Below are 12,096 nucleotides of genomic sequence, written 5' to 3'. Positions count from 1 at the left end.
AATATTTGATGTTATCTGTTAGCAACAAGCTGTCACGGATCGGAATGGAGCAGGGCAACTAAATGCAGCTTGGACCAGGGTTTTTTGGGGGAAAAGGTAGTTAGAAGGGAGGATGAGGGGACAAACCAACAAAACCATCAAACTAACATAACTTCCTAACAAAACTAACAACAGGACTGAATGACAGATTGGATAACAGAAACGGAACTGACCGACAATGACGCGAGACAAAATACATCAATGACCCGACAGGAGTGAGGGGCAGACAGGACTTAAATACAAGATAGGTAACAAGAGGCAGATGACTGTGGTTACATTGATTGAGGTAACACAGGAGGGGAGGGCCGACGCCAACAGAAACCATGGTAACATAGACATAATAAAGCAACCGGGGACGAGTCGTGACACAAGCAAACTGTATTTTCCTCAGCAAAATAGCTGCTGATTGAGCTGACTTGAATTCACTCCCACACATCAACCAAATGACAGCTAAGGTCTGGTAGATCAAAAGGCACCAACCTATATTTCATGTATATATATATATATATATATATATATATATATATATATATATATATATATATATATATATATATATTTTTTTTTTTTTTTACACTACAAGCCCATAGACACTATTGTTCCCAATTTTCATGTGCATCTCATGTTATTTTACCTGTCTGTAATGGAATGTGTGGCCAAACAACTAGATTGCATGTAAACAATAATATATATTTTAAATAGAAAACATTTTTTTTTATTATTATTTAAAAAACTGTTGGATCAAAAACTGAAATTGCGTCAATAAAATGGACACACACACCTACAAACACAAAATACGTTTTTTTCTAAAAACACAGAAATATGATTAATGACATTTTATAACAAATACTAAACCATGTTTTTTTTTTGCATTTGACAAATAAAAAACAATATTGTTTTTATTCTTTTTGCCTTTTGATAGAAAGAGTATACGCCCCTGAACGTCCCCCACGCCCTTTGTTGTGGGCGTGTCGTTGATGACGTCATTTCCTGTTTGGATATTTTGCCTTCTAATCATACATATGACTATAATTGTTACGCTATTCTAACATGACTTTTTTCTTTAAAATTACTTAATGCAGCTAGGTATTATATCAATTGAAGCTCCAGAATGCCAATGTCTAATGACTGTGAAACAGATGTGCAAACAAGTGTACGGAAACCTTTTATTTGGTTAAATAAAAACAACAATCTAATCCTAAGAACAGAGATGTGAAATGGAAAAAGGTACACAGAGGGAACAGCCAATCAACTGTCTATTGATACATATGAAATATTCAAAAATTTAAAACAATTCCAACTGCTTTTACCTATTTTGATCACTGATGGGGAAACAATATGGCTTGAAGGGCAGGGAGGAAATACATACAACTAACGTATTTCATTTACTCTTTATGCTCAGTTTGAACTTTCTGTGCAAGCCTCAAAGACAACAGAAGGGCTGATAAACTTGGGGCAGCAAAACCAAACCAATTCGGAAAAGCAGAGGAACAAGGAGGTTATTTACAAGACGTAGTCCAGCTCGTAGCGGATATACATATTTTTCTCATCGTTGTACACTTGAGGGTAGTGAGCAATGAGGGCGTCTTGCGAACCGATGTAGATGGAGTTGTAAATCTTCCAGTAGACGTCGCGCACTTTCCGCGCCGGGTGGAAAAGACCCTGAAAAAACAGGATGCAAGAGGAGGCGTGATTCTTCTTGATCGGCAGAATTGAACAATTAACTGGTCATTAAATACGGGAGGAATACGCTGATTTAACTTAATTGTTTAACTAATTTATGTTAGCATTGTGCCAGCACATCTACAATGCCTAATTCTTGTTTCAGTTTAAGAGTAACAAAAAGAAGACATTGCCTGACTGAATACATTCAAATGTTTTTACTGCATGTGGGAGGTGTCACACTTTTGTTTTCTGGGCTCGATATTTTGGACTAACGGTAGTCTGGAACAGTAATGTCAAGCTGTTTACCTGTAAGCAGTACTGCAGCATGCGGCACGGCCCAATGGCGACCCGCAAGCCTTCCAGGGCGCCCATGACAGCCTGAATGACGTGAGGCGACGTCTCAAACACGTTGGGCCACACGTAGTTTAGCAAATGGTTGAGGGAGTCCTCACACCCAAAACCGTAAACGCCCAAGGACATGTGCTGGACCACCGCGCTGGCAGTTTGCCTATGGACCAGATCTCTGCAGAAACACATGAAGACAGGTTAATCAAATAATGAGCAACAAATATTTCTCTAAAAATATTAATCGGCTGCATGACATTAGTAAATGACTCCATCAAAATGGGGAGTGTATTTATTTAAATTATTTAAGGTTAGGGTTGAAAGCTTTATTATTTCTCCACACATTGGCGAGTTACCTGTCCATAAGCGCATCCTCAAGCAGCGGCGTGACGGCGTAGATGTAGTCCTTGCCCATCTCGCCAATGTACTCGAACAGGAAGGACAGCGACTTGAGTACGCCGTTCTGCACATTGAGCTCAGGAACGCGGTACTCGTTCATAAGCGCGGGCAGAACGGTGAAGGGCGAACACGTCTCGGCCACGATGGCGATGGCCACGGTGGTGCAGACGCGGTTCTGGCGCTCCTGCACTTTCAAGTTGTTGAGCAAAGTGGCCAAGACGTCGTGTGGGCTGCGAAGTGAGAGGATGGCAACACAATTAGTCAATCAAAGGATTTGACATATTTGATCTGTTTGTGCTTGCACTTTTGGGGGTTATCAAATACATTCACAGCATCTTGGACAACATGTGTAATCACCACTTGTAGCCACTCACCCAATAGCCTTGGCGATGTAGCCAAACGTGTTGACAGTGGCTCTGCGGATGGCCTTTTTGTGAGCCTTGAGAAGCTCCAGCAACTCAAAACAAATCCTCATCCACTCTCTGGCTGACACGTACTCAGCACCCCTGGAATAAATTGACAAATCACAAGATGAGATGTGCAGTTATGCAGGTGGTTACTTGCAGTGTGGCCGGAATGCTTACCTGTCCGCTATCCTGCCCACCAGGTCGATGCAATTTTCCTGCACTTTCTCGTGTCTGTTCTTCAAGATCGGAGTCAAACGAGGGAGCAGGTCTTTGATGGGGGGAGTCATCTTGTGCATGCCTGCAGAAAGGGTGAGTATGGTCAGACTTTTCGACACATGTATTCAAGCAAATGGGGAACAGGGAGATAGTCAAGTTTTTTTTAACTGGAGTAACTGTCACTAACATGCGGTGACATACCTATAACATTTACAATGGCCTTCAGCGCTCCCAAGATGCTGCCCAGTACTTCAGGGTATTCTTCTCCTAGGTATTCATACAGGACCACACCCAAGTGACCCATCAGCTTTTCCTGCAGATGCAGATATAAACAAAAACCAGTCATTCATGTCCGGGACATCAACACAACATTATCGATGTGGCTTTTCGACGTACCTCCTGGCATGTCTTCATGACCACGGCGGTGCGTGAGATGAGGTCAGCAGCTTGCTGACGCACTTTGGCCGACTTGTTGTTGAGACGCCACAGTACCGTACCGCAGATCTGAGGCAGGTAGGGCTTGACGCGCTTGCCGAGGGCGTTAACCACCGTGCCGAAGCCGTTGAGCATCACCGAATCCTGCAAAGGAAATTGGATTCCGTGAGTAGACATGTATATGCACGTTGAGTAAATGTTACATTGATTTTGGGCTCACCTCTGTGGTCTGTTCCTGGAAGGCGTACAGGATGCCGTCAATCAACTGCTCCTCCAGCTTGTGGTCGATGTCGGCGGCGCCCAGGTTGCCCATAATCTTCTCGATGGTCTCCATCACCATTTTACGGTACTGCTCTGCCTCGTCTTTCAGGTCGTCCACAATGCGGGAGATAATTTCTGCGGCTCCCACCTTGTTGGCCAGTTCAACGGTGGTGTCCACCAACTGCAATGATTGCAAAACTTAGATTAGTTTTAGATTTAGAAAGCTAGTTGATATACAGTGAGTCCCCGCATTTATGCGGTTTGGCATTTGTAGCTTTTGGGGAACATATCCGCCTTTATATTTGCTGCTTCAAATGTGTCACTGCCATCTTTTCCCATTTTTGTCGAGACCAACGAGAAATCTTCCCCGTTACTTTCTGCCAACAAAAAATACTTCCCTGTACAATGAAAAGGTCTTGTGAGCGCTAACCTGTCTATAGTTACGTCTGTCCAAAGCCATCCTGTGCTGCCAAAAGTGCTTGAAGAAGGGCGGCAGGATCTCAGTCTTGATGTAGTTGGCCTCCACACCATCGGTGCCGCAGCACTGCTTCACCACCTACGAGATGAGACGGCAATGCTGATCAGAAGAGGAAAAACTTGAGCTTGTCCCCAACGGGTTGCAGGGTGAGAACAGAGAGAACACGTGTCGACTCTGCAAATTCTCATGTTGGGAGTTCATCTAGCGAACTACTAGCCCTGATTCAACCACAGACAGGAAGAACAGGCGAGAATGTGTCGCACAGTAGTCTCACATATCTGTGTGACGCTTGCTTCTTACCTTTAGGACAATCTTTTTCATCTCCTCATCTGGAGACTGGAACTCTCTGATGAGGATTAACATGACTTCTCGGGTGTAGTAGTTGGCGTACTCGGCGTCCATCAAAGGGATCAGGTAGCCAATAGCTTTGAGGAAGGCAGCCAAGCCCTGACGTAAAAAAAAAAAAAAGACCGACATTAATTAACTCACTCTCAATTATTTGTTATTCAGTGGCGTGTTGTCTAGTGCTGCTAGTGTAGCATTCGGACCGCTACTAATAGCAACAGCCCCAAAGAAATGCCACAGCAAGCAAAAATTTATACTGGAGCCACTTTCAGGCTTCATGCTGGGTGCTGATGTTGCAATAGTATGAAAAACAAAAGTGCATGTGTAAGGTTTGGTGTCCATTTACTTACTTTTCCTCTGTGCTGCCTGATACCCTTCCAGAGGGGCTTGAGCACCGAGTCAAAGGATTCGATACCATAGGGCGTTGCGGCTTCAGCCAACGCAGCGATGGCCAGGGCGCTGATGGTCCTCACCTTTTGCTGCTCATCCACCAGACCTGCGCCGTCGCAGGCAAAGGTTTTGTCAGTTAGTAAAGAACTCCAACCCTATGGTGGGCACTGTGCTAACACTCATCTTGCTTTTGAACGCCACTGACCGTGCTCAATGATCTCAACCAAGCTGCGCAGGTGAGGAAGGATGGCGCATCCCATAAGGATGGCGATCTGCTGTACGATCTTGATGCCCGTGTGCCGGGCCTGCCATGACTTCTTGCTTTTGCACACGGCTTTGAGGAAGGGTAGCAGGGAGGGGATGCCGAGGGCAGACGCCACCACTGCGAAGGCCCTGGCGGTGGTGTTTCTCACATACTCGTCCATGTTGTCAATGTCGGGACGCATGGTCGAGATCATGGTTGCCAGGCCAGCCGCCTGTGAACACGAGGGGGTTATGCAATCAGGAGTGGTTCAGGGTCTCAATCCAAAGCAGTTTTTCGACATTCCATTGACTTTAAGTAATTTTTTGGCTAGCATCCAGTACGGCAAATCTGATTAAGGCCCGTCAACATGTTTCCATAAGGAGGTAAATATGCATCTGTAAAAAGATTGATTGTCTCCGGCGAGTGCAGGGTGAGAACAGACAAGGCATCAAGTCAAGTCTGCTAGCTCTCGTGCTGGAGTCAATCTAGCGAACGACTAGCCCTGATCCGACCACCGGACAGGTCGAACAGGCGAGAATGGTTCGCGGAAGGCAAAACAAAAAAAAACCTCCAGAAATATGTTCAATGTTACCTTTGCCAAGTTGGAAATGATCTCTCTGCCTTCTACTCTGGCGTAGTAGTCCTCATCAATGAGCAGGGGCTCAATCACCACCAGGATCTTGACACAAAAAAAGGACAGTTTGTCACTTTTGCATTGTCCAATTAACTGGGAAAGGTACAAGAGATGCGAGCGTGTGTTTACCTTGTGTACATAGGGTCGAACAAGGTCGTCAAGTTTGTAGAGAATACGGTCGATGACTTTGACCAGCAAGTGGCGTTCTTGGTCCTCAAGGGTTGGGGACATGAGCAGTGGGAGGATCTGGTTGAACAAAGGTCCTGCTCCAAACTCACGAGCTTTGTCTGTGATCTGACGCAGGGCCGCCTGAAAACCAAAAGCAGACAGGGTCAAAAGTCTGCATGCTTTCTTTATTTCAGAAGTTTAGGGGCGAACAGGGACGAACGTGAGCGGTACCAACCTTTCTCATGGGGGGAGTGCCATTTTTAATCTTCAACAGCAGCTTCATGATCTTTCTTTCTTTCTGTTCTTCGGGGCTCAATGTGGACTCATCCACCTCAACCTGACACATTCAGAAATGTTTCATTACCACACAGCCCGGATGAATGGATTACATTCGATGTGATTTATGTGATGTGATTCTCACCAGCAATTTGTCAAAATACTGGATGTCATCAGGTTTGAGGAAGGGGAGGTTTCCAGAGGGTTGGTCATTCATCTGTTTGGTGGTGCGGTCCTCCACTTGCATGTGGAAGCCGGTCATGCCGCCGATGGGGGTAGGCGTTGCCGAGAGCTTGCGAGCCGGTGTGCGGATGGGCACGTAACCAGCTGGTGGAGGCAACACCTGCATTGAAAGCAAAATAAAATTAGGAATGGGTACTGAGCCCCGGTACTAAACTAGCCTCGGGGCTAAATTACCAAAGACCCAAAAGTATTGATGAACTTGTTTTCAACTGGAAAGTGTGCGGTAGTGTACGCGACAGAATGGTGCACGGACCTTGTATCCTTCAGGAAACATGGCGTCGAGCTCGTCGTCTGTGAGAGGCCGGTTTCTCTCGTCTATCTCCCGCTCCCACCTCCACGCCTGCAGTTGTTCTGGAGTCATGCTCATGAGGTGACCTGCAATGCCAGAACAAGGGTTATGATGATAAACCTCCCCTCGACCCACCAATTTATAGGAAAGCAACCGGTGCCATCTGACAATTATTTTACAAATAACATCAGCTATTGACTTTACCAGTCCATCTCTCCACGGAATACGATTTTGCTGTGTCAAAGTGTGCACGTCTGGCAATATCACACCTTTACTGGGTTTGGGGTTTACACCTCAAAGACTAGTGAAAACGATGGTAATAATTTAGAATACAAAGCTTCTTTACCAGGTGTTGGGGTAGCCATGTTCATGGCAGGAGTTCCGATTGGGGTCTTTCCAGGAGTCAGCAATGGTGTTGAAGAGCCCATCTGACTAGCGGGTGTTTCATCCCAGCGAGATTTCCTCTTGCTGGCACCTGGAGTAGGTGTCTCCCCGACGGACTCATCCCCCCTGTCGGTACGCGGAGTTTCAGCCCAGCCACTGCCGTGCCCAGGGGTCTCCCTCTCTGTCTTTGGCGTTTCGTCCCAACGGTTCTTCCGGACGCTTCCCGTGGCTCCCCCGTGGCCCGGTGTGGCGTGACCTGGTGTGTCCCTGCCTGGCGTGGCTGCACCGGCCGGCGTGTGGCTGGGTGTAGGGTCCCACATACGTGAGCTGGGTGTGGCCCCGGGGGTCTCACTTCCTTTAGGCCGGCCAGGTGTTTCGTCCCATCGGCTGTTTGAAGGTGTGTGTGCCGGAGTGTGTCCCGGAGTCTTTAGATCACAAAAGAAATTGACAATCTGACTTTTGGGAGATTTCCAATGATCATGTTTATGTGGCAAAGCTCACATCAGAATTGGCATCAGCCTGGTCCCAGCTGGACATCTTTTTGGGGGTCGAATTGGTAGGAGTTTGGTCAGCTGTCTGGTCCCAGCGGCGCTTGCGCTTAGCAGCGGCGGCGGCGGCAGCAGCAGCGGCGGCGGCTTGGCTGGCAGCGGACCCATTGACAGCTTTCAGGTCACCCGACTTGGCCTTCTCTACGAGCTGCAGACGAATTTCTCTCTGCGCAGGAAGTAGTGACAGACGGTTAACACAATGAAAACATTATCATCTTGGCAAATTGCATATTATTTTCCATACTTCTTCTTTGGACAGGTTCTGCTCTCTCATGACGTCCACATAGGATCTGACCTGTAGCTTGGGGTCCGGCGTTTTGCCTCCTGCGCGAAAGAGCACCAACAAGAACAAAGGACACTCATTAGTGCACGCTCTCGGGACTCGCTTAGGTTATTCACACCAAGCACAAACACAGCCAGCTAACCCTGACTACAAATTTATGTTCCCGTTTAAAAAAAAAAAACAACAACAGTGAAATCACAGTATCAACTGAGTTACATGTTTACCCTCTCTTACATAGACATAGCATCGTAAGAAAAAACAAGCAGTTATATGGAGAGCAGAGCTTAAGTTTTTGGTGCTTTCTTTTAAGTAGATAGAGCCATCACTGATGCAGAGGGGGGTCCTGGGCTGTGCTCTTCAGAATACGTACACTTTCAGTGCCAAGGGTCCTTCTGTAGTCAGACTTCAACCAGCAGAAAAGCAGCCTAGAAAATTTCTCTTTACCATTAGTAACACTTTGGAAAAGGGTTTGAACTTACACACAACAGTATACCACCTGTTTAGCATTGATCTGACACACAAAAAAGATGGGGGGGAAAGAAATCAAAGTATCTTCTTGGGGGATAAAAAATTCTTAAATGGGTCAAAATGAAGACTTGCTTCTGAAGCTTATCATTAGTCTGCATTAAAAATGACTGTCAGAGCCACTTTTGCTTGACTTAATCATTGTTTACATAACTAAACATTTATCTTGACTTCCTTTTTGACTAAAAAAGGTAGCAAGTGAAACATTATCGTCAAGACAAATTGAAGGCAGTAAAAAAAAAAAGAAAAAAGAAGTGTCTTTTAGAAAATCAAGAGTAGCTCCAGCTGGGTTCAAAGACCAGGAGCAAGTGGACCCTGACCAAAACTGACAAGTGCACAGTTCTCTCTGTGTCCCCCATAACCTACACAGGATGAGTTGCTGCGCCCTTAACAGAGTGCAGTACAGGACTGGCAAAGCAGTACTGCTGTAGGAGAGAAATTAAGGACAGTTAGTATGGGCCTGTGGTATGGTGGCACACAATTTGCTTAGAGAACATATTTGTATTTTACAGAGAGCCTTGTAAAATAAAAATATATTTTGACAACAACAAAGTTTGTACACAGAGCTCTCGTTGCTCTCTTTACATGCAGGCTCCTAACAAGCCTCACACTACTGGAAATGCTAACGCTATTCCAACAATTCAACTTGTGGTCGAAAAGCTTTCCGATTTTTGCTTGTATGTCGCTACGAGGGATGGGCATAATCAATTAAGGGTGGATGGATTTATATTTACGTATTCTCTTGATTGTGTGGAATGGATGGGTGATTTATCGTGAAGCAATTAAGTCAAAATAGACTGCACTGGAAGGCTGCAAACACGGTGTTGATTTAACTCAACGAGTCTGCTGTCAAATAAATGGTAAACACACCGTCATGGTGCTCAAAGCGCGATACAATGCCCCACATTAAGGCTGTCCCCCAAATCCTCCCCAGGTGAGAGATCCACTAAAGACCAGTATAGACCGCCTGCAAATAAACACCTTTTTAACCTCAGTAAAAATAATCAACCAAGCCCATTTGAGCTGTCGCACACTGAGAAAACAGCACCAACCAAGGCACGTAAATGGTCTCAAAATTATTTGACAACAGCATAGTCCGGGGAGCTACGTAGTACGTAGCCCATTGTGCCACCATTACTATAATGTATATTTAGACATAGGGTTATTTGCATTTGAGTAAATAAACCTACTCATAGACCTTACATATGTGATACCTGTGTCGAAAAACACTTTAGTACCCAACGAAAATGAACAATATCATAAATAAAAATGTTAATTTCCCTTTAGTTGATCAAGGAAATAATTTTATAATGCCCACCCCTAATGGCTACATACGGTGCAACGTCATATGCCTCAAAGAGGCCAAGAATAACACCGTGACACTAAATCCTTTCAAATTAAAGTCTTTTTTGGCGCGAAACCAATCATGGTTATTTTCTAAAGCGACTTCTGAAACCTACGTGGATAGTTCCCTCTTCCTAAGCAGATACCGTGCCCTCATCAGGCTAATGACGCTCTTGGTTAAACTTCACAGGTTGCTCCACTTTACATCGTGTACAACTGGTGGTCGCACAGGATTGTTAACCCTTCGACTCGCACACACAACCCATCTGCTACCCACGTTTGTTAGGCGACTTATCTGATTTTGACATTGGAACACCTAACCACCTCTCCCACTCAAATGCATGGTAATCCTATTAGTTGTTAAACTATTTTGGGTGTTTTGTAAATCAAGCATCCTAAGCCATCCTACTCCTTGCCCAGAGAACTAGATAAGATGTCCAAAATGACTGCGTTTTAGAAAGACAAAAGACAACAACAAAGGATTGACCACAGGGAAGGCGTAGAGTCTGGGAGGCAAGCAACTGCATTGTAGTCGAAGGGTTGAACAGCTACCACACTTGATGATGCACAGAAAAAGCAAAAACGATAGGGGGAATAATAAAAAGGACCGTGTCGTAACGGGGATGGAAAAAAGGCCAAATTTACCATCTGCAAAGGGGTCGAGACGCTCTGGCGAGATAATCATCTGCATGCGCCGAGCTTTGTACTCGTCCTCCCGCTCTGCGATCTTCTGTGGACGATGCTCCGCAAATGGATCATACTGCAAAAAGAATAGCAGACACGATTAATTTTCATATAAAGAAATGTGATCGGCGTGTCAGGGAGAGTGCTGACCATCCTTGCAAAGTTTTACAAAATACTACAAAGTTGTGATGAGCAACAATGTTCATTTTATATTTTTGTACATTGTTTTACAGTGTGCATCCACATCAGTGATCACATACTTGTTCATCTGACTGAGGAATGGCATTGAGAATGGCCACTGGAGCATGGTACCCTTGCTTTTTCTGACCCAACAAACTCGTCGCAGTTTCTTCTTCATCGTCCTGGAAGAAAAAAAACATAAGCGTAAACAAAGTTTCAAGACAGCATAACAATGCTACCAGACAAGGAGTGGACCACAAAAACATATTTGTGGATATGTATGCGGGGCTCGCATCTTACTTCTTCCTGTTCGTTGGCAGCAATGGAAGTGACATAGCCGGCAAAACGGCTGTCGCTCCCTCCATAGATTTCTTGGTCATAGAACCCAGTTGAAACAAGGCCGACTCCCTGCTCATCTCCTTCCTCCACCAGATTGGCTTTCATCCCCTGGATCTCGAGGATCTGGGCCTCAATATCTGCACAAAATGCGTTAAATACATAGATGAAATTTAAATTTAAGCAGCAAAGTGTAGCATCAAATAGCAACGACGCTTTGGAGCCAGCGTTTTAAATCTCTAACAACGTGTTAACTGTCGCACTGCTGCATTAGCCTTGATGCTAAAATGAGCACAAATCATTTTAATAAAAATATCTACATGTCTTGTTTTAAAGTATTTAGGCCAAAAGAAATTATTTGCATGATGCACGTCGATGAATCCACAGCGTCAACAACAATCGCCACTGTGTAAAGGGCTAAAAATGCTAACAAGATAGCAACCAGCGCCATTATCTAAATCTGACCGCGTTGCGTCGTATCCCGGCCGACTGTTTTTCTCGTTTTTAATAAATAAAAAGTGCATATAATAATGATATAAACACATGTTCGTTCGACAAAGAACATTGTCGTAATGTAAATGTGTTGACTAGCTCAAAACTAGTGCGAATAGATTAATTTCAAAAACGTTTTACCGTCGTGTGTTTTGGCGATCTTCGCCATTTTGGTGGTGGTTGTTCGCGAATGAAACAGGAAGTTGGTAGAAGCACCAGTAGAGGAGTTTGTCGCTTCCGTTCTGTTGCTCATCGCCAAAATAAAACACTTTGTTATCGTTCACTAAGATATCAAAAATTATAGTCTTTATTAGATACAAATCTGGAACTTGCCCCTAAAGTGAAGGAATGTCATTTAAAAACAATTCACAGATGTTACCCAAGCAAATTATTCTTACAGGGGTTCAAAAAAAGGGATTGCTCGCTCTTTTTCTGAAGGATCCGAGGATGTTCATTTGTTAATAATAATAATAATAATAATAATAA

The 12,096-nt window shown here is 44.6% G+C and overlaps 1 protein-coding gene across 3 annotated transcripts; it reads right to left on the bottom strand.

Moving 5' to 3' along the window:
- Window positions 1–1,191: 1,191 nt before the first annotated feature.
- sf3b1 (splicing factor 3b, subunit 1) lies at window positions 1,192–11,848 on the bottom strand. 3 transcript variants are annotated; one of them, XM_061286511.1, is made up of 24 exons: window positions 11,752–11,848; window positions 11,083–11,258; window positions 10,863–10,964; window positions 10,564–10,678; window positions 8,011–8,090; window positions 7,720–7,932; window positions 7,181–7,643; window positions 6,799–6,920; window positions 6,448–6,645; window positions 6,262–6,363; window positions 5,988–6,167; window positions 5,817–5,903; window positions 5,186–5,456; window positions 4,941–5,086; window positions 4,546–4,692; window positions 4,198–4,323; window positions 3,727–3,948; window positions 3,468–3,650; window positions 3,273–3,384; window positions 3,033–3,153; window positions 2,823–2,954; window positions 2,406–2,678; window positions 2,011–2,227; window positions 1,192–1,701 (listed from the first exon to the last, which is right to left on the bottom strand). In XM_061286511.1, exons 1-24 carry the CDS (start codon window positions 11,777–11,779, stop codon window positions 1,543–1,545), a joined length of 3,975 nt encoding a protein of 1,324 aa, XP_061142495.1. In that variant the 5' UTR covers window positions 11,780–11,848; the 3' UTR covers window positions 1,192–1,542. The 3 variants fall into 3 exon arrangements, with proteins under 3 accessions (XP_061142495.1, XP_061142496.1, XP_061142497.1); XM_061286512.1 differs by lacking the exons at window positions 10,564–10,678; window positions 10,863–10,964; window positions 11,083–11,258; window positions 11,752–11,848 and adding an exon at window positions 8,420–10,340; XM_061286513.1 differs by lacking the exons at window positions 1,192–1,701; window positions 2,011–2,227; window positions 2,406–2,678; ... (14 more) ...; window positions 7,181–7,643; window positions 7,720–7,932 and having other exon boundaries at window positions 8,011–8,999.
- Between the last annotated feature and the right edge of the window lie 248 nt (window positions 11,849–12,096).

This window comes from Syngnathus typhle, linkage group LG9 (assembly GCF_033458585.1).
Source record: "Syngnathus typhle isolate RoL2023-S1 ecotype Sweden linkage group LG9, RoL_Styp_1.0, whole genome shotgun sequence".
NCBI classification, from domain to species: domain Eukaryota; kingdom Metazoa; phylum Chordata; class Actinopteri; order Syngnathiformes; family Syngnathidae; genus Syngnathus; species Syngnathus typhle.
This window is presented reverse-complemented; position numbering and strand designations above follow the sequence as displayed.

Coding starts and splice junctions, on each gene's coding strand:
- sf3b1 (XM_061286511.1), bottom strand. CDS start 11,779: ATGGCGAAGATCGCCAAAACACACGACG. Junction 4,693..4,940: donor TCAGGCAGCACAGAGGAAAA/GTAAGTAAATGG, acceptor TTTTTACGTCAG/GGCTTGGCTGCCTTCCTCAA. Junction 2,679..2,822: donor TACATCGCCAAGGCTATTGG/GTGAGTGGCTAC, acceptor CTCACTTCGCAG/CCCACACGACGTCTTGGCCA.